General features: G+C 40.6%; 1 protein-coding gene across 1 annotated transcript in view; it reads left to right on the plus strand.

The window, feature by feature from the left end:
• Positions 1-21,678, plus strand: part of nudcd3 (NudC domain containing 3) — a 35,813-nt gene extending 14,135 nt beyond the window's left edge. Inside the window, exons 4-6 of the mRNA XM_072266421.1 lie at positions 791-934; positions 15,138-15,326; positions 21,202-21,678. Of these exons, the coding sequence (XP_072122522.1) occupies positions 791-934; positions 15,138-15,326; positions 21,202-21,312 (444 nt within the window). The 3' untranslated portion in view covers positions 21,313-21,678. The remainder of the gene's footprint in view (positions 1-790; positions 935-15,137; positions 15,327-21,201) is intronic.
• The last annotated feature ends 892 nt before the right edge of the window (positions 21,679-22,570 follow it).

The raw sequence follows: 22,570 nt of genomic DNA on the forward strand, positions 1-22,570 counted from the left end.
ACAAAATACCGGCTGGTGTTTTAAACTGAGTTAGGCAGCTGGAACTCTGGCATATAAATTATAAGTCAGAGTGTGATGTAAAATTTTGCTATTAATCCGGGTTGATGCTACACCTCTGTTCTTGGGACACATCGCACTATTGAAGATGCTGCCATTTGGTCACCATGTCTACTCGGATACAGTATCCAATCTCTCTTTGGGTTTGAAACTCTGTTGGCTTTCTCATTCTGATCAAGTGTCAGCTCTGAATGGTGACCTCAAAATTACGCTCCTGCTCTCTCAAGACCATTGATTCCCTTATAGGTTGGGAGGAAGGCTGGGTTGCAGACTACCTGTGACACAATAGTAGTAAAAAAACATTGGAGATTCTTTGGCCCATCAAGACTACCTGAGCTCTTTTGAAGAGCAGTCTAGTGATTACACCCTCTTTCCTCACATCAGTAGAATTTTTGTTTCTGTTAATTATTTATCCAGTTTTCTTTTTAATTTTGCTGTTGAATTCGTTCCCGTCATCCAGTTAAGCATAACATTGCAAAACTAATCACTCATTGACTGATGTCTTTTGGACACTAAATCTTCCATTTCAATTGAATGAAGAAATGCTTCACGGTATCACCCAAAAGTATGGATTAGTTTGTCAATTATCAGGTCTCAGAAAACTGAAGATTAGCACCAGATTGCAGCACTGCATGTAAAATGATTTGAATCTTTTCAGACAGATGTAAAATGTACTTCGAATATACCAGTAATGTGTTAAAAATATGAAAGATAATTTGAATTTATCTTGTAGGTGTCGGTCGACATACAAAACAACTGGCTGCGTGTGGCTGTGTTTGAAGGAGGGAATGAGAGAGTCATCGTGGATGGAAAGCTGACACACAAAATCAACACTGAAAACTCCATGTGGAGCTTAGAGCCAGGACACTGTATTTTGGTAAGTCTGCTAGCACATGATATACTGTAGATGTCCTCAGAAGCATGCCATTTGGCCCAGTCGGTCCAAGTTGGTGTTTATATCCCATGCAAGCTGCCTGCTGGACAGTATCATCTTACTTTGTATGCCTTTCTGTGTCCCCAGCTTCCTCTTAAATCCACCATGAAATCAAACGCGGAAAGTAATCGGCACACAATTTAAAAATGCAAATTCTCAACCTAAATCATGGTAGAAGTTGTGTTAAATTTGTTTTGTGCTATATGAACGTGCATCATCCTTTTTCGTTTTACCTTCACCGCCTTTATGTCAAAGCCAAAACACAGGGCTCTAGCCTAAAGGCTATGGAGGAATAGCATAACTAAGTCAATTATTCCCATCAGTCACTGGCTACTGATTTGGCAATGGCAGCATAGGCTGACACTGCTCTGTTCCTATCTTAGGCCGGCAGTTAAGTTGTAGCATCAATATTGAAGCTAAATTAGCACAAACCAGGAATCAAGCCAATATCTTTCCATCTGAACCTGGGGTATTTATTCACTGGAGCAGCAAAACAGATTTTACCTTATTGAAGTTAAAAGTCCAAGTTGAATTTATTGTCAAATGCACAAGTACACATATTGCACAAATGAAATGTAAAGACTCTTCATTTATTATGTATGTATGCAGAATACAACTCTGAGATTACTTGCAGCCACATCACAGGCTCATGACGTCATTTAATTAAGTTACTTAAACAATACCATTCAAAAATTTTCAACTATGCAAGTCTGGTTTTGTTTGAATCAATGAACATTAGGCAAAATTGGGGGAACTGGCACAAAAGAAGGATTGAGGCCAGCATAGACGAGCCATGATCATATTGGGTGGCAGGTTAGGTTTGAGGGGTGTGTGTGCTTACTCCTCTGCATTATTGTGTAATGTATTCTTTATTCACAAGTGGATGCTGGAATGAATTGGGCCTGTGTTTTGCAATGAGTTCTCTTTTCAGCAAGTAGCATTCTGTACCAGAACAATTAAACTTCACTTGTTGGGGAGAGTCTGGGGATGTGCTGGAGATTGTGGACTAGAAATTTATCCTCTGTGTGCATGGAAGCCCAATATTATAACAGGTGCATGTAAACTCTGTGTATGATACTCATTTCTATTGAGGTTCACTGAAGTAGAATTAAGCAAGCAACTGCCCACGTAATTCAGAAACAAGTTTCCACCCACATAATTCTGAAAGTAATTATTGGGTTTCAGGTTTCAGCCGTGATAGGCTTTTCTTAATGAGTATGTGCTTGGTTCACATACTTTCTGTTATTAGACTGTCCCAGAGAGCCTACTTCAACTAAACTTGGGCTTTCTGTGGGCCTCCATCTTTATGCTGGAATCCTTGCTGGAAAGTGCATATGTACTTAATGATAGGTATTGATGATCCATTTTTGCATATTAGTTCATTTCAGTTTGGTCAAAATACACTTTGTCAGATATACTGTACCTTGATCTGTGAAATGGCCATTGAGACTATGATGCTCAAACCTCTAAATAGTAAAGTAGCACACAGAAAATGCTGGAGGAACTCACTCCTCTGGTATTTTTTGTGTGTGTTGCTTAGGTTTCTAGCATCCGCACATTTTCTATTGTGTGAAATAGTGAAGTATTTGGTTCTGTTGGAATTTAATTTCAAGTCAACTTACACCAAGGTGTCTACAAAAGTAATATTTGCATATTGTGAATTGGTTTTTGTGTTTCAGTTTTTGTAGTTATTTTGCCTCCTGTTTCCTGACTCTTTCTGGAATTTACAGCTCACTGGTGCTTTTTAACGACTTGAATCTTCTAATCACTGGGGAAAAACTCACTTGCAGAATCAAAAAAAAAAAGTGCACAGTGGTAGTTTAGTATTGATCCTTTGATAGCTTGGAAGTCCCAAAACAGTTAGGCTGCCCATTGTATTTGCTGGATATATTTTAACACTGCACATGCACACATCTTCGTGGCAGCTCCCACTCTACTTGATTAGTTTGAATCTATTGACTCATCAGGTTCTGCTACTGTTGGTGAAATGTAGTGAAATGTGCAAATGTATCTTGGGGGCTGGGGGGATTGTTTAAAGGGAACCTAGGTGAGGCCATGTTTTATTGCTCTTTTCATTTCAAACATGAATCTCGATCTATGTTTGGATATGTGCAATCCTTTGCTGATTTGTCACAGTTACATAAGAATGCTTCACATATTTCCGAAATAGAATTATCTCATCAGAGTAACAATATTAATCATGTCTTGTGTCATTGCTTTAAAGCCATAAGAATTGGCAGCAGTGGATGTATATTTGACTATGCTGTGGGCCCGAATTTGCCTCCATGTTGACTGTCTTCCATTAGGCATAGAGAAAACAAAGGCACCTTGACAAAATGTATTACAAAGGAATTTTCAAGTTTTGTCCCTATATTCTGGTTTCCCTGTGCATCAAATCAAGTTGAGTTTATTGTATAGTGAGGTTCAGGTACTTGTATGCAGCAGCGTCACAGGCATGTAGGAATGCACTTTTTGTGTGGCAGAACATAGTAAATGTTTTCATTATCAGAACATTCAGGTTAAGCACCTCATTTATAATGGAAGCCTGCAAAAACACAATATTGAGGCAAACAGGCCAAGTAGTTATCTCCACCAAGGCGGCAATAGTGAGCTAAATTTAATCTTCAGTTCCCAAATCCTTTGAAGGAAAGGAAGACATTTGCTTAATTTTCTTGCCTAATAATTGTTTTAGTCTTAAAAGAGTCAACTGAGCACAGGTTGTTAATGGATCCTTGGTCTTTTTGCTGTCAAATAATCATGAAAAAGCTTAGATGTCGTTACACTATTTGAAAGATTTATGAAATTGGTAGTGGTTCCTGTCAACCCCTAAGTAGGTACTTGTCTTGAGGGAAAATTAAATAAGCATTTATCCCAATAAGAAAGAGGAATTCCTTGGGAAATGCACAGCATTTATGGTTAAGGGTAATGTTAAATCAAAAAGTAGGGCACTCAAACTACTGATAGGTTAATGGTAGACAGAAGGACTAGAAATTTTTCAGGAATCAACAGCAAAAAATCAATCAGGTTTACGATCCTCTTGCATTTTCTGAGTGTTACTTTGGATCTCCAACATCTGCAGAATCTCTTGTGTTATGAATTTTGTTGTTTTGTGGCATTACAATACAAAATAGTAAAAACTATAAATGACAATAAGTGTATATAAAAAAAGAAACAAGTAGTGTAAAAAGAGAGAGAAAATGTAGTAAGGTAGTGTTCATGGGTTCATTGTCCACTCCGAAGGTAGAGGGAAAGAAGCTGTTCTTGAAATGTTGAGTGTGCCTCTTCAGGCTCCTGTATCCCTCCTTGATGGTAACAATGAGCAGAGGGCATGTCCTGAGTGATGGGGATCCTTAGTGATGGATGCTGCCTGTTTGAGGCATCACCTTTTAAAGATGTCTCGATGCTGGGGAGGTTAGTGCCCACGATGGCGCTGGCTGAGCTTACAACTTCCTGCAGCTTTTTTCCGATCTTGTATAATGGCCCCAACCATACCAGACAGTGATGCAACCAACTAGAACCCTCTCCACAGTCTGTCTGAGGAACTTTGTATTTTTGGTGGCATACCAAGGCTCCTCAAACTCCTAATGAAATATAGCCGTTGTTGTGCCGCCTTTATAATTGATCTTCAGTGATGTTGACATCCAGCACCTTTCCACTGCTGATCTCTCGATGATTAACCTCGACTTCCCCTTCCTGAAGTCCACAGTCAATTCCTTTGCCTTACTGACGTTGAGTGCAAGGTTATTGTTGTGAAACCACTCAACCAGCTAATCTATCTTGCTCCTGTACACCTTCTCGTCACCATCTTAAATTCTGCCAACAATAGTTGTGTCATCAGCAAATTTATAGATGGCATTTGAGCTGTGCCTAGCCACACAGTCATGGGTGTAGAGAGTGGCGCATTAGGCCAAGGACGTATCCTTGAGGTGCACCAGTGTTGATTGTCTGCAGGGAGGAAATGTTATTTCCATTCCACACAGACTGTGGCCTCAGTGAGGAAGTCAAGGATTCAGTTGCAGAGGGAGGGAGGAGCTTGATGGTCAGGACTGAGAGTATGATTGTGTTGAATGCTGAGCTGTAAACAGCAGCTTGACATAGGTACTACTATTGCCCCGGTGATCCATTGCTGAGCAGAGAGCTGGTGAGATTGCATCTGCTGTAGGCCTATTGTGGTGCTAGGCAGGTTCAGGTCCTTGCGTGGGCAGGAGTCGATTCTAGCCATGACCAACCTCTCAAAGCATTTCATCACTGTAGATGTGAGTGCCACTGGGTGATAGTCATTGAGGCTGCTTTTTTTTTGGGTACTAGTATGATTGTTGCCCTTTTGAATCAGAAAATTTCTGATTGCAGTAGTGAGAGATAGAAGATGTCCTTGAACAGTTGGCTGGCAAGGGGTTTCATTGCCCTACCAGGTACACCATCAGTGCCTGATGTCTTATAAGGATTCACTCTTGAGCGATGTTCTGACGTCAGCATCCAAGACAGAGATCACAGGGTCACCAGATGCTGCAGGGATTTGTACAGATATATTTTAAAATCTTACAGGAAAGAAGAACTTTGATTTTGAGAACAAATTGATTATAATATAGAACAGTCAAGGTTTCTATAGATGTGTAAATGGAAGAGGGTCGGAGTTTTGTGTGGGACTTACAGTGAATGAGACTAAGGAATTAATATAAGGAAACAAGGAAATGGCAGATACCTTAAACTGATTTTTAGCATCAGTCTTCACTGTATAAGTAACTCAAATATCCTGATGGTAACAGATGGACTACTTCAAAGACTAATCACAAAGGATGAAGTCTTAAGAGAAACTCACAGGAATAAATGTGGCTACAAAGATGGGAAACCTATAGGTTACGGTTTTTCAGAATTCACCAGGAAACAGCAAATGTCACCCTGTTCAGGAACAGAGAAAGATAAAGGTGGGAAGCTGTAGGCCTGTTAGTTTAACATCTGTTGTTGGCAAAATGCTACAGCTAATAATCAATAAAGAAATGACAGTTGGATATAATAAAACCAAGTTGTGAAGCTTTCATCAAAGACAAATCAAGTTTGAGAAATTTGTTTACGTTCTTTCGGATGTACCAAACAAAATAATAGTGAAAGATCTATAGATGTAGTGTATTTGGACTTCCAAAAGGCGTTTGACAAGATACCACGTAAGAATTCATGGACTAGAAGGATTGAAAACCTGGTTATCTGATGGAAAACAGAATTCATATGAATTGGATCTTTTTCAGAATGGTAGCTCTAATAACCCAAGTACCCCAATCATTTTAGCCATCAATCATTTTCCATTTATATTAGTATGCTAGAGGAGACAATAAGACATAATAAGTCCATAAGGCGTAGGAGCGGAATTAGGCCATTTGGCCCATTGGGTCTGCTCCACCATTCAATCATTGCTGATCCTTTTGTCTCCTCCTCAGCTCACTCCCTGGCCTTCTCCCGTAACTTTTGATGCCATGTCCAATCAGGAACCTATCAATTTCTGTCTTAAATACACCCAACAACCTGGCCTCCACAGCTGCCTGTGGTAACAAATTCCACAAATTTACCACTCTGGCTAAAGAAATGTCTCCGCATTTTTGTTTTCAATGGGCACCCCTCTATCCTGAGTATGCTGTCTTGTCCTAGACTTCCCCCCCCCCCCACCAAGGAAAACATCCTTTTCACATCTACCTTGTCTAGGCCTTTCAATGTTATAAAGATTTCAATGAGATCCCTCCTCATACTTCTAAATTCCCACGAGTACAGACCCAGAGCCATCAAACATTCCTCGTACGTAGCCCTTTCATTTCCAGAATTATCCTTGTGAACTTCCTCTGAACCCTCTCCAATGCCAGCACATCTTTTCTTTAAATAAGGAGCCCAAAACTGTTCACATTACTCAAAGTGAGGCCTCACCAGTGCTTTATAAAGCCTCAGCGTCACATCCCTGCTCTTATATTCAAGACCTCTAGAAATGAATGCTAACATTGCATTTGCCTTCCTCAACACCGATTCAACTTGCAGGTTGACCTTTGGGGTGTTCTGCACAAGGTTTCTCAAGTCCCTTTGCATCGCAGATTTTTGGATTTTCTCCCCATCTAGAAAATAGTCTGCACATTTATTTCTACTACCAAAGTGGATGACCGTGCATTTTCCAACATTCATTTGCCACTTTCTTGCCCATTCTCCTTCTGCAGCCTTCCTGTTTCCTCAACAGTTCTTGACCCTCCACCATAGGGTGACATTGGAGCAGAATTAAGCTATTTGTGCCACCTAGCCTGTTGTACATTTGAACATGGCTGATTTATTTTTCCTTTCAACCTTATCCTCCTGTCTTCTCCCCATACCATTTCACACCCTTACTAATTAAGAACCTTACAACCTTTGCTTTAAATATACCCAATAAGGGGAGGGCGGGATGTCATTGAAACCTATCGAATGTTGAAAGGGCTAAATAGAGTGAATGTGGAGAGGATGTTCCCTATAGTGGGAGAGTCTAGGACTAGAGGACACAGCCTCAAAATAGAATGGAGATGAGGAGGAATTTCTTTAGCCAGAAGATGGTGAATCTGGAAGTTGTTACCACAGGCGGCAGTGTATTTAAGGTGGAGGTTGATAGATTCTTGATTAGAGCATGAAAGGTTTTACATTAATCACAACAAACTGCACATGCAGGCAAGTGCAGCATGTAGTTAAGAAGCTCAACAGCATATTGGTTTTTAGTATAGGAAGGTTGGAAATTAAAAATGGGAAAGTTTTGCTTTACTTAAGGTAAGGTGCTGCATAAAAGACTGCATAAGGATGCATAGAGTTAGGGGTGATATATTAGCATGGATAGAGGATTGTTTAATCAATAGAAAGCAGAGAGTTGGATATATGGGTGTTACTCTGGTTGCCAATCAGTTGAGTAGAACTAGGGGACGAGTGGATTTAGGACAGAAATGAGGAGGAACTGCTTTTCCCAGAGAGTAGTACATCTGAGGAATTCTCTGCCTAGTGAATCAGTGGAGGCTACCTCAGTAAATATGTTTAAGACAAGGTTGGATAGATTTTTGCATAGTAGGGGAATTAAGGGTTATGGTGAAAAGGCAGGTAGGTGGAGATGAGTCCATGGTCAGATCAGCCATGATCTTATTGAATGGCGGAGCAGGCTCAATGGGCCAGATGGCCTACTCCTGCTCCTATTTCTTATGTTCTTAATTTTATAGAGTGTTTGCTTAATTTTATAGCGTGTTTGTGGTCACAACTGGCTTACTGTGAGGATTTTCGGTCCCCTTGCCCAAGGCAGGACGTTGTACCATTGGAGATAGTCCAAAGAAGATTCACCAGGCTAATTCCTAGGATGAAGGGATTGTCCTATCAAGGGAGGCTGGAAATTTCAAGGGTACATAGTTTCAAGAAAAGAGGCCGGTCATTTAAAACTGAAGTACTTAGGAATGTCATCTCACAGGTATAACGAATCTCTGGAATTCTCTACACTGAGTTATGGAGACTACGTCATTAAGTAGTTAAAGTGGAGATAGTTATCTTTTTGAAAGTTTGGGGAATCGAAGCTATGTGGATCTAGCATAGAGAAGGAACTGAGGACTGGCATAGATCAACCATGTTCGTATTGAATGGTAGCAGGCTTGAGGGAATGAATGACTTACTGCTCATATTTGTTCATATCCTTGTATATCTTGGGCTTTTTGCTGATAATCAAGACTTAGAAGACCTTACTTGCGAGCTTAACTGATCCAAGTAATCTGCTTCATCTGTTTCATCTAATTCTAGATAAAATGAGATAGAGATATATGAGAGCATGGTTGACCTTTTTTTTTCTAAATATTATCTTCTTCCAGGTAAGTAGTAGTGTCCTTTGCCAGTTTTGTTGAAATTTAGAATGTTAGTCTGGTATAAAGGGCTTGTAGTAATAGGATAAGCAATAATGCACTAATAATAGATAATGCAGGCAACCCCACCCCACCCACCACCATCTTATGGAGGAATTGTGTTTCTAGAAAACTGGGTTGTGGTTTTCTGTAAGGCACACCACCTTTTCCAATTGAATCTTCTGTTAAAATCGGAGATGTGTTCTAGCTGGATGTTTTTCTCTCATGTTAAGCCATTTTATGGCAAAGTGACAGAGTGCCATTATTTAACAGCCAAAGCAAATATTAGACTTAAATGGACAAAGCTTGTGGATTAGGAAAAGACTCAGGAAGTGGAATATCAGGGGAAAAGGGTGGAAGTCATGGAATAGGGCTCATGGGAGTAAGGTGGTGGAGTTGGAATTCAGGGTTGAAGCACGGTGATTTAGTGGAAGTGGACTAATTCTGAGGATTAGTTTAAGGAGCTGATTACGGCCGCTGTGGCTCCCCTCAGTGCAGCACAAAGAGGAAGTACTTAGCAGATGAAGAATGCGGCAGTGTTGCTATCTGAGATGTCCATTCAGGTATCCTCAGACTGGAGAGGTTGTGGCAAAGGAGGGACTCAGCTGTGACTGCCAACCCAATCAATGTGATGATATCACATCCAAATGCTATTGCCCTACAGTACTGAGTGATTACAAATAAAAATGAGACAAGTTATCTCTCACTTTATATTTAATTCCCACACATCATGGCTGACCTGGGGTGTCAGTGTAGCGTAGTGGTTAGCACAGTGCTTTACAGTACCAGCAAATGTCTGTAAGGAGATTGTACGTTCTCCTCATGACTGCATGGGTTTCCTCTGGGTGCTCTGGTTTCCTCACCACAGTCCAAAGGCGTACCATTTGGTAGGTTAATTGGTGATTGTAAGTTGAGCTGTGAATAGACTAGGGTTAAATCAAGGGTTGCTGGGTGTTATGTCTCGAAGGCCATAAGGGCCTGTATCTGTATCTCAATAAATGAATCAATCATTTTCAGTCCTCATTTCCTCCTCTACTAGATCCACATAGCTTCGTTCCCCCATCTTTCAAAAAGATAGCTATCTTCTCTTTAATTACTTAATAAGCTAGTCTCCATAGCTATCTGTAGAGAATTCCAGATATTTGTTACACCTGGCAAGATAACATTTATAAGTGCTTCAGTTTTAAATGTGCATATTGTTCCATATCTCAAATTTTTGGGTAGTGATTTGTGAATTTTATTACCCAGACAGCCTTAACGCAAGAGCCTCTCATAGTGAATGTTGCACTTCTCAGTTTGCAATTTATACTTCACCTGACAGGATGGTGATGATTGGTAATTAAACATGTCAGGCTTCTTTCAAATAGAATGGATTTGGTTTCATTTACCTTGACTTGAAAGAATTTACTGATAGAATTCTAAGCAAAATGTATTTGAAATGCATGAAACTTTTGAAGATACCAAATGGAGGTAGAACCAGCCAGATGCAGCATGGAGTTTGTTAGCTTTACAGTTCCTTGGTCTCAGCAGATAATGACACATTCTTGTATGCTTAGCAGCAGCTGGAAGTTTGTAACACTAGCTCAAAGGCATCTGAATGGGAAAATAGTGTCACTAGCTATCACTTTTCTGGTCACTTTTTTCCCTATGTGCTTTAATGTCTTTAATAATTATTTTTATTATATAGTATTGTTCATGTCATGTTCCACTATATACACTGCCCAGTGAAAAAATAATATTTGTAGCTTGCCATGAGGTACTTTTATTACAAACAGCAGTGTATTCTATAAGCCACCTGCATGGAAAATGTATTAATCTTCTTTCAAAAGCCACAAAACCTCAAGCGTAACAGATTTCCCACTTATTGATATTTTGCAATAGTTAGACATATCTGGCAGACACAATCAGTTTCATGAATTTGTTGAAATTGTATTAGTTCTTTTAAGTTTAGAGAGAATGATCAGTAATTACATCTTTTTCCTTTCCTGTCTTATTTTCTGTTGATGAGACCGAGTTCTAAGGCCATCCTCATTGAATAAAACCATATTAAGCAACATGCCCATTCCATTTTGATGTTCAGTTAATTAGCTCGTTGTTCCCATCATTTCCCAAAACATTGATGTCAACGTGCATGTAAGATTGATTACTTTTTAATTCTGTCTAATTTTTGCCCAGAGGTGGTAAAAATAAGTGAAAACCCTCTTGCTGTCACTTTTACACAGGTCCTCATCCAGCTATAAAGCCCTACCCATGATCCTATAGTTCATGGCTAGCCTCAGAATACAATCCTTAAAATCACCCATCCTGTGACGAGCTTCACGGATTGTTCCCAGCATGTGAAGAAAATTCTCCACAGTCACTTGATTAAAAACCACCAACCCAAGTTTGTGCAAGTGAAATTTGGAGCGCCATTTCCATTTTATCAAAACAAACTAACAGTAAATTTACACTGCAATTCCAGAATTAGGTTAGCATTTTGAAACTGCAAGTGGTATTTTTGTAAATATGAGGCAGCTCATTATTGGGGTCAGCTACCTGCAGTTTTAAATAGCAAAGTAGCCTGGGCTGTACATGAACAATTGGTTTACCTTGTTTGGAATAAGTAGGCAGTGCAATATAAAGGCTCTCTAGACTTGCAGTATGAATGTGCCAGAAGGTGCATTGGGATAACGACTTGCTCTCGAACCATATATGATCAAAGTACGAGTTTGGAACAATCTTCTCTAGCAACATCATTTGAAATTTCCATCTCATATCCCAATCTGAATTCGGCCACTTAGTCTACTTGAAGTAAGCTTGATGGCTTACGCTCAGTGCTTTTGTGAATGCCTTGAATTCTGGAGATGATTTTTTGGGTTGTTTTCACTCTCAACATGCCCAAACCTTCTAAAATGTATTACATTAATGTTGGTTATGGCAAAGCTGTAAAATTGGAAGATCTGATTAAACATTGCACCCAAACATTGTCAGTCACACCAAGAAATGTAGCACGATTTTGTACAAACCCCTTGGGGTGACAGACGTTATCTATGGAAGAAATACACAGAGATGAGAAATAACTTATAGGTAGTCTTGCAACACACATCAAAGTTGCCGGTGAACGCAGCAGGCCAGGCAGCATCTCTAGGAAGAGGTGCAGTCGACGTTTCAGGCCGAGACCCTTCGTCAGGACTAACTGAAGGAAGAGTTAGTAAGAGGTTTGAAAGTGGGAGGGGAAGGGGGAGATCCAAAATGATAGGAAAAGACAGGAGGGGGAGGGATGGAGCCAAGAGCTGGACAGGTGATTGGCAAAGGGGATATGAGAGGATCATGGGACAGGAGGCCCAGGGAGAAAGACAAAGGGGGGGTGCCAGAGGATGGGCAAGGGGTATAGTCAGAGGGAGAAAAAGGAGAGTGAGAGAAAGAATGTGTGTATAAAAATAAATAACGGATCGGGTATGAGGGGGAGGTGGGGCATTAGCGGAAGTTAGAGAAGTCAGTGTTCATGCCATCAGGTTGGAGGCTACCCAGACGGAATATAAGGTGTTGTTCCTCCATCCTGAGTGTGGCTTCATCTTTACAGTAGAGGAGGCCGTGGATAGACATGTCAGCATGGGAATAGGATGTGGAATTAAAATGTGTGGCCACTGGGAGATCCTGCTTTCTCTGGCGGACAGAGCGTAGGTGTTCAGCAAAGCGTTCTCCCAGTCTGCGTCGGGTCTCGCCAATATATAGAAGGCCACATCGGGAGCACCGGACACAGTATATCACCCCAGCCGACTCACAGGTGAAGTGTCTGTTGTTTGCGTTTATAGATAGTCTTTTTCACTTGCACTACAAAAAAACTTGGTCAATTGTGGATTCATTGCTTATGGTCTTATCTCTTTGAATCAAAAGGTTTTGTAGTCAAATTCCATTGCAAAGACTGGAACACACAAATCTGGACTAACATTTCAGTGCTGCAATGTTTAAAAAAACCCTTGGCGCTATTCTAAATAAAGATTTATTTCTCCCTCGGCTAACAATACAAAATATTAAGCAAATTGGCTAGCCTCACGTTACCACAGACCTTGGGTCATCTATGTGTGGTGTTTTCCTGTGGCCACGTGGAGAACTGCAGCTTACTCCCACATCCCAAGTACCTGCGGGTTTCCCCTAGTGCGTAGGTGCATGGTAGAACTGGGTTGGAGTTCATAAGAATGTGGAGAGAATAAAACAAAAGCAATTGATGTAGAATTAGTGTAATGGGTGGCTGAAGGTTAGCACAGACTTGATGGGCTGAAGGGCCATTTCCCGTACTGAACGTACCACGGCTCTGCTTGTTAATTTTCCCACATTACAACAGTGGCAATGCTTCAAAAGTAACTTGAAGTACCTGTTTAGAAAAAATAACTTCTGAAAGGAATTTGAAAAATACATAAAAGCAGAGCTTTTATTCCATTTACCCTCAGTACTTTAGAGTCGCAATTATTGAGATATGTTATTAATGAGAACTTATATTTTTGCTTGTAACAGTAATAGAACTGCAAATATGGCAATCTGTACAACAGTCAACAAGGTTAATTTTTAAGGAAATGTTAGTCAGAGAATCCATACACTGCTCAGTGTTCAGCCTGGGCATGTTGATAATGTATTTGTTAATGGCATTATTCTTACAATGCCTATTGTATGGAGCTAGTAAATGCATTTAAACCTCTGGATTGTGAATTGCTGTTGCTTCTGTCCAACAAAGAAGATTTATTCGTTGGAGTAACAGTCAGCATGGCTTTGTCAAAGGCAGGTCGTACCTTATGAGCCTGATTGAATTTTTTGAGGATGTGACTAAACACGTTGATGAAGGTAGAGCAGTAGATGTAGTGTATATGGATTTCAGCAAGAGAAGGCATTTGATAAGGTACCCCATGCAAGGCTTAATTGAGAAAGTAAGGAGGTATGGGATCCAAGGGGACCTTGCTTTGTGGATCCAGAACTGGCTTGCCCACAGATGGCAAAGAGTGGTTGTAGACAGGTCATATTCTGCATTGAGGTTAGTGACCAGTGGTGTGCCTCAGGGATCTTTTATGGGACCCTTTCTCTTCATGATTTTTGTAAATGACCCAGATGAGGAAGTGGAGGGATGGGTTAGTAAATTTGCTGATGATACAAAGATTGGGAGTGTTGTGGATAGTGTGGAGAGCTGTCAGAGGTTACAGTGGGGCAGCAATAGGATGCAAAACTGGGTAAGAAGTGGCAGGTAGAGTTCAACCCAGGTAAGTGTGAGGTGGTTTGTTTTGGTAAGTCAAATATGATGGCAGAATATAGTATTAATGGTAAGACTCTTGGCAGTGTGGAGGATCAGAGGGATCTTGGGGTCCATAGGACACTCAAAGCTGCTGTGCAGATTGAGTGTGTGGTTAAGAAGGCATACGACGTTTTGGCCTTCATCAACAATGGGATTGTGTTCAAGAGCTGAGAGGTAATGTTACAGCGATATAGGACCCTGGTCAAACCACACTCCACTTGGAGTACTGTGCTCAGTTCTGGTCACCTCACTACAGGAAGCATGTGGAAACTATAGAAAGGGTGCAGAGGAGATTTACAAGGATGTTGCCTGGATTGGGGAGTATGCCTTATGAGAATAACTTGAGGGAACTTGGCCTTCTCTCCTTGGAGCGACAGAGGATGAGAGCTGACCTGATAGAGATGGTAGGCATTCATCATGTGGATAATCAGAGACTTTTTCCCAGTACTGAAATAGTTAACACAAGAGGGCACAGTTTTAAGGTGCTTAGAAGCAGGTACACAGGAGATGTCAGGGGTAAGCTTTTTACGCAGAGTGACAAGTGCATGCAATGGGCTGCCGGTGACGGTGGTGGAGGCAGATACAGTAGGGTCTTTTAAGAGGCTCTTGGATAGGTAGATGGAGCATAGAAAAATAGAGGACTATGGGTAACCCTACGTAATTTCTAAAGTAAATGTATGTTTGGCATTGTGGGCCGAAGGGCCTGTATTGTGCTGTAGGTTTTCTAAAGGACTCTGTGATTTCAGTTGTCTTTTTTTTTTACCCATCGCTTAATTTAATTGAAGGTGAAATTCAAAAGAGATAGTGATGTTTATTAGATGGCTTCTAATAAATATGCTCCCAAGTGGAGGAAATCTGAAACTATCCATTGCTACATTGCACGAAACACTGCTTTGCAAGTTTGTTTGCCGACTTGAGTCCATCATTGTTGGCCACACACACCAAGTACTCTGTGATGCATTTGCAAGTGTTGAGTTTTGCAAAGGAAATAATTTCTTTTTACTGCTTATTCTGCTCACAGATTAACCTGAATAAAAATGGAGAATATTGGTGGAATGCTATTCTGGAAGGTGAGGAAACTATTGATATCGACAAGATAAACAAAGAACGGTCGATGGCAACAGTGGATGAGGAGGAGCATGCAGTTCTAGACAGACTGACCTTTGACTATCATCAGAAAATTCAGGGCAAGCCACAGAGTCATGAAAAGGTAAGTAAGTGGCTAATCACAGAACAGGCAACTATGTCGATAATTTTCAGAAATATCTCTGTTCCTTTCCATTACTTAGAATTCATGTTGGAATCAGAAAGGTACTGCAGGCCTACCATTAACTGCCCACTTCCATATCCAACAAGAATCTCATCTTTTCCCCACAGTCTCATCTGCTCCCAGCAAATTCTACCATGCGCTCATGCACTAGGGGCAATTCACAGCCAGCTAACCTGCCTGCTCCCTGATCAGACCATGATTCTCTAAATGCCCATAGATCCTATCTCTAAGAATCCTTTCCAACAGCTTTCCCACCACAGACGTAAGGTTCACTGGTCTATAATTACCCGGACTATCCCTACTACCTGTTTTGAACAAGGGGACGACATTTGCCTCCCTCCAATCCTTCAGTACCATTCCCATAGACAACTAGGACATAAAGATCCTAGCCAGAGGCTCAACAATCTCTTCCCTTGCCTCGTGGAGCAGCCTGGGGGATATTCCGTCAGGTCCCAGGGACTTATCTGTTCTAATGTATTTTAATAAGTCCAACACCTCCTCTCCCTCAATATCAACATGCTCCAGAACATCAGCCTCACTCATATTGTCCTCGTCATCATCAAGTTCCCTCTCATTGGTGAATACTGAAGAGAAGTATTCATTGAGGACCTCACTCACTTCCACAGTGTCCAGGCACATCTTCCCACCTTTATCTCTAATCAGTCCTACCTTCACTCTTGTCATCCTTTGTTCTTCACATAATTGAAGAATGCCTTGGGGTTTTCCTTTAGCCTGCTCGCTAAGGCCTTCTCATGCCCCCTTCTTGCTCTTCTCAGCCCCTTCTTAAGCTCCTTTCTTGCTACCCTATATTCCTCAATAGACCCATCTGATCCTTGCTTCCTAAACCTCATGTATGCTGCCTTCTTCCACCTCACTCGTCACCCGTGGTTCCTTCACCCTACCATTATTTATCTTCCTCACCGGGACAAATTTATCCCTAACATCCTACAAGAGATCCCTAAATATCGACCACATGTCCATAGTACATTTCCCTGCAAAAACATCATCCCAATTCACGCCCGCAAGTTCTAGGCTTATAGCCTCATAATTTGCCCTTCCCCAATTAAGAATTTTCCTGTCCTCTCTGATTCTTTCCTTTTCCATGATAATGCTAAAGGCCAGAGAGCAGTGGTCACTGTCCCCCAGATGCTCACCCACTGAGAGATCTGTGACCTGACCCGGTTCGTTACCTAATACTAGATCTAGTATGGCATTCCCCCAGTCAGCCTGTCAACATACAGGCCTTATCCCAAACATCATATTTTTTACTTGGCGTTCTGTATGCATATGCTGTTATTCCCTTTCTCAATTCATGGATTAATTATCTATCTAGATAAATTGAGTCCTGTACTGTGCCTTTAATATGGCTAAGCTCATCCATTTGATAAAGGGAATCCTGAAACGTTGCCAGACCCCAGAATTCCATTGGAGTTGTCAGACAATCCTATAGCACCCCTGCTGATTTGTAGGAAGACAGTATCAGAGTGATCATTTTGCTGAGTGAAACAAGAATGGGCAAGTACAAGGCATATGGAGCATAAATATAGGAATGTTTTCAAAGCCAAGCCCCGGAAAGCCTTGATGTAGTTTTCCAAGGTGCAGATAAAACTGCGCTTGGGACAAAGTACACGGTTTTAGTCTCCATGTTTCAGGATTGGTACATTTGCATTGGAGACAGTGCAGAGAAAGTTCACTGGATTGATTACTGGGATGAAGGGGAGAATGTATGAGGAAAGACTAAGTTTGACCTATACTAATTAGAATTTAGAAGATTTAATTGAAACCAATATGATTCTGAGGATGAAGATTATTCCCTTCGAGAGGTTATCTGATACTGAGAGGCGTTACTTCAGAATAAAAGCGTCCCTGTTTCAGACAGAAGAGGAGGAATTTCTTCTCATAGGGCGTTGTGATTTTTTTGGGATTGTGTTGCTGTGGAGGTGGAGTCATTGAATATGTTCAGTGCAGAGACTGACAGCCAGTTGAACAAAGTGGTGTTGAGACAGGTCTGGATTAACCACGAGCTTACTGAATGGTGGGCCGGACTCAATGGCCTTCTGCTTCTGGTTCTTATGTTCTTACCTGAACATGCCTTCTTCACACACTCACCGAGAACATTTCCTTCATGTCTGTAGTACAAGGTCAAACCACTGAAAATGGAATGGGGCAGAATGAAAAGGTGAAAGCTAATCCATAATTGAGCACCTGTGAGGTATATTTAAAAACTGACAATAAGTTATAATGAAGGTTCAATTAAACATTTGTTTCTGAATTTTTCATAAACTTGAGTTGGAGGTATAAAGTACATTATATTACAGTACTGTGCAAATCTAATATATAATTTCATTGTTTTTGTACCATTGCAAACAAAACAAGCTAGCTTTAATTTACCATCTCCCAGTCTTGAGGTGCAGCTCACAAGAACTGAAATTGTGTGTAATTTTAAAATGGGTGATAGAGGAATCACTGTAGCAATGTGCTGCAGAAGTTGGATGATCCACTGGAGAAATGTCTCAGGCATGATTGTAACTTAAGCTTCACATTACGATAACCTTGGCAGGAACTTATGAAAATACAGTTTTAAAATGTTTTTATTTACTTAAGTGAGTACTTGTATTATGACATCCTGTTCCTCAGGGGCTGCCTCATCATGTATCAGCATCTGTTTGGGAAAGTAACCAGTGTTTCGGCTTGTTCGAGGGTCACATTTCAGTCTATATGAGTAGTTCTATTTCCTATAACGTTATATCATTCATTTCATTTCATTTTCCCAATGTCTTTTCTTGGGCTTGGTGCCAGCCTTTGTCAGTTAATGCCTTTGAGCATCTTACCACATTAAAAGTGGTAAATGAATCCAGGCTGTTGATAACTTCCGCGCTAAATTACAACATTTGTTCATGCCCTTGTTTCTTCGTCAAGGGATTGTGGATGCAAGCGTAGCTGCAATCTAAGCATTAAGCTGACATTCCAGTGCGGTAACAAGGGAGTGCTGCACAGTCAGCAACATTGCAAAAGGCCCATTTCCTTTTTCCTGTGACTCACTTATGCGCTGGATATTTTATAGCACCATTTCAATTACTGCTGGACTTTCTCACCAACATCAGCAGCAGATAATGCTGTTATGTTGTACAAAAGGATTGCTGCATATACTTGTGGAACAAAACATACTATAATGAATTTTGAAACTTTAAAATTAATTTTGTCTGAATCAATTGTACGACATTTGAGAGATCTGACTTCTTTTGTAATCAAGCAATGATTTCAGATTTTTCTCGTTTCTCTGTTGTGCTCTTGCCGTTGTGTTAATTCATTTTAATTCCTCAGCAGCTGTGGAAGGAGTCTGGTGCGGAGCATTCAAAGATCGTTCGGGTACTTTTTGTGCTATAGATTCTACCTATCCCAGGCTGATCTCTCCAGACAATTTGCTAGTTCTACTTTCTTCTTTCAGTTGTTAATAATTGTCTCACTATTGTTGCATTTTGTTGCACAGCGCGTGGCAAGGCTCCTGAAGTGGAATATTGTTACTCCTATATAACTATGATACTATTGGCAAAGTATTTGACTGTAGGTAAATGTTCAGTGAGGAGCAATATCTTAATTACATCTAAACATAGATTTGTGCTGATGACTGAATGAAATGGCAGCCAAACCAGTTGGATCATTAGAATCTGTTTTAAGGAATGCTTAACTTGCACTTTCGTCTGCTGAATGCTCCAGGCAGAAGTAGATAACTTTGCCTTCTTTGCCTTCCATTTCTAAAAACTGCCTTGAAGACGCTAAGATTTTGCTTTGGTTTCATTTATTGTTGTAAGTCCAGTGGCTAGATGTTGCTCACCTCAATTCACATTCTTAATTAAAAATGTTTTTAATAAATAAATAAATAAATAAATCTGGAAATGCATGGCATGCCAAGCAGCGTCATTGGAGAGAGGAAAGAGTCAACAATTCAGTCCCATGAACTTTCATTAGAACTAGGAAAGTTGTGGGGGGGAAATGTTTTGCACGGTGCCTCAAAATAAAAGGAATTCCCTTTAAAATTGAGATGAGCTAGACGGTAGTGAATCTGTGGAATTTGGCTGGAGAGGCCAAGTCATTGGGTGTATTTAAGGCAGAGATTGATAACAGGATTAAGGGTTATAGAGAGCAAGTGGGAGAATGAAGTTGAAAAATTCAGCCATGCTGGAATGGCAGAACAGACTTGATGGGCTGAATGGAAGGGAACGGTGTGGAAAGAGGAAATGAGATTTCTGTGATGGGTGGAGATCAAGAGAGACGACAGGGGCCAGGAGAATCTATAGAGGCAAATGAACAGTCAACATTTTGGGCTAAAGTCCTTCATCAGGCGGTCTCGGCTCAAAGTATCGACTTCATTTCCCTCCATAGATGCCAACTGACCTGCTGAATTCCTCCAGCACGTTGTGCGTGTTGCTCAAAATTTCCAGCTTCTGCAGAACCTTGTGTGTGGTACAAGGGATGAAGAAAATTTGCTAAATGCAGCTGTTGCAGGTGTCAATAGAAGGAATGAAAATGACATGCTAGAACCTTGATTTTATAGAGTATTTGCAGTGGCTGGAAAGCCTGAAACAGGAAAGAATTCTGGAAACGTGGAGAGAGCAGCAGGGTTAATGACCTTTTATCAAATATGGCCAATGGAAGATCTGATGTTAATACGCAAACGTTGGGTTTAGTTGGAACATTGTAATTCAGAGCATTCATCTGAACTGCTGTGAGGTTTAGAGTTGTCACTTGTACATTAGAAACTCAACAAAAGGCAGATTATGATGGAAGGAAATGGTAGCCTGGGGAACTCATTCTAAAATGAGAACCCGACTTGACCCACCTCTATTTCTCCTGGAATATTGCAATTCACCAGGAAGCATGCTAGTGAGTGAATTTGTTGTGTAGGTGTTAATAACGTGGTCATTAATATGCTATGTTGATCAGTATGTACACTGATCTTAGTATATGATATAAGCTCTGGTAGTTTCATAGAGTCCTTTGATGTTTGACAGCTAGTGCAATGTAAGATACAGCACGAGATTAATGTTTTGCTGCAATAATATCATTTTAGTTCACGCAGCTCCACCCAGCAAGGTTTCTTTTTCCAAAACCATCTGATCTTAAAACCTCTACAAATTTAGCAGCAAGAAATATGGGTGGTTTCATATCATCCATGTGCTGAAAATGAGCTGGATCATTCATTCTCAAACCAAACGTACCATCATTGTAAGAGTAATGTTAGCTTAGTTTTTCCAGCAGGCTGTACTGGAACCGAGGTGCGGTGGTCTCTTTCAATCTACTTCTCTATCTTATCACAGCCCTTTCTACTCCCTTTTACTCGTTCATTGAGTTGTTCCGGTTCCCTGTTTTAAATTGCGGTTATGAATACAAATCCAAGCAAGAACAAACAGAAAAGTGCAAGAGGTGGCCACTCGGTCTTTCAGGGGTATCCCATACTTCAGTATGGTCATGGCTGATCTCTTCTCTGCCAGATCCCATGACTCTCACTTCCTCTATCTGTCAAATATTTATCTGTCTTCATGTTAAGTATATCAAATGATCTGATCTTCACCACCCTATGGGACACTGCCCTCTGAGAGAACAACATTTTCACATATCTCCGTTTTAAATGGTTGACCCCATACTTTGCAGCTATGTCTGCTTGTTCATGACCCTTCCCCCCCCAGTGGAAAGCAGGGACTTGTGTGTGGTTTATTCTATCACAACCTGAAAAAAGGGGTAGGGTCTATCTTTTATTTCCTCCCACCCCTTACCTAGACATCTTCCTGATGTGTTGATTTTTTTTTCTCTCTAGAAAGTGCACGAAATGTTGAAGAAAGGCTGGGATGCTGAAGGCTCGCCATTTAAAGGACAGGAGTTTGATCCGTCTATGTTTAATATATCTCCTGGAGCAGTGCAGTTCTAATTCCTCCTGCCAGTGCCTCTAGAGTGCAGAAGACACAGACCTGACCCCATCAACACAAACCGTGGATTGCAGTCTGCTCTTCAGCAACATGAGACTTTCTCCGAGCTTTGAGTAAGGTCGTTGCAAACCATCAGTTGCCAAGTCTTTGTCGCAGACAAATGTATTTATTTCTGTTAATTTTGCATATTTTATGGTTTTCCTGAGACTTCATTTGCTGTCTCATTAATTGGGAGAGATGTTCAAATTTCCGGTTTAGGTTGCTTCCCTGTGAATAGTGAAAATAGTGTTTGATATTCTTCATTTTCTTGACCTGATATTTATATCCTCACAGTTTTGAAAATAAACAATAAAGCATTTATGAGTGAACATTATAATAATGTGGTCTAACTTAATTTAAGCTTAATGTAAATTTAAAATGTGTTTATCTGAAAGGAAGTTGAGATAAGAAGGACTTCTGTCCAGTTTTAGCTTACTGGAAGTTAATTTAATCCAATCTCATTATAGAAGTCCAGATGCATGAAAACCTCAACCCCAAACTACTCTGATCTAAATGGTATCAACTTGTTCTGTTATCTCTGGGCAAAGTTACTTGAACATAGAATAGTACAGCACAGTACAGGCTTTTCGGCCCACAATGTTGTGCCGACCCTCAAACCCTGCCTCCCATATAAGCCCCCACCTTAAATTCCTCCATATACCTGTCTAGTAATCTCTGAAACTTCACTAGTGTAATGAGGGAGGGGTCAGGCAACAAAATTTCACAAATAAACTAAATCACACAATTATGTATTTAAAATGCAAGCTAACTCATAAAATTGTTAATACATATAACTATGAAGTTCTTTTCTCTTGTTGGTTTAATTGCTGCTAATAACAGTGTTACAACAACCAGTCATAGTGGAGATGATTGGGTTATTTCCATGACAGTCAAACTTGGGGATCCGGAATCACTGTTATTGATTGAGATGAGATGAATCATCTTAGCTGCAACCGGTAACTCCAAACGGGTACTTCAGTACTTAGGAAGCATTAAATACCGGACTTTTGTGAAGCCATTGTAGGTTCAGGATTTACTAAGTATCAGATGCCCCAGCGTCTGTCTCTCTGCTGTCTCAATGGATTCACTGTGGCTCTATCAGCAAAGCCAGCCTTGAGCTTTGGAATCGCCTGTCAGATCCATAGCATTAGACCTGCTGAAAGGTGAAGGCAATTTTTTAAAAGTATATATCAGTGTTTTTTAATGTTTTCAGTGATTTGT

Source organism: Mobula birostris, chromosome 8 (assembly GCF_030028105.1).
Source record: "Mobula birostris isolate sMobBir1 chromosome 8, sMobBir1.hap1, whole genome shotgun sequence".
Classification (NCBI taxonomy): domain Eukaryota; kingdom Metazoa; phylum Chordata; class Chondrichthyes; order Myliobatiformes; family Myliobatidae; genus Mobula; species Mobula birostris.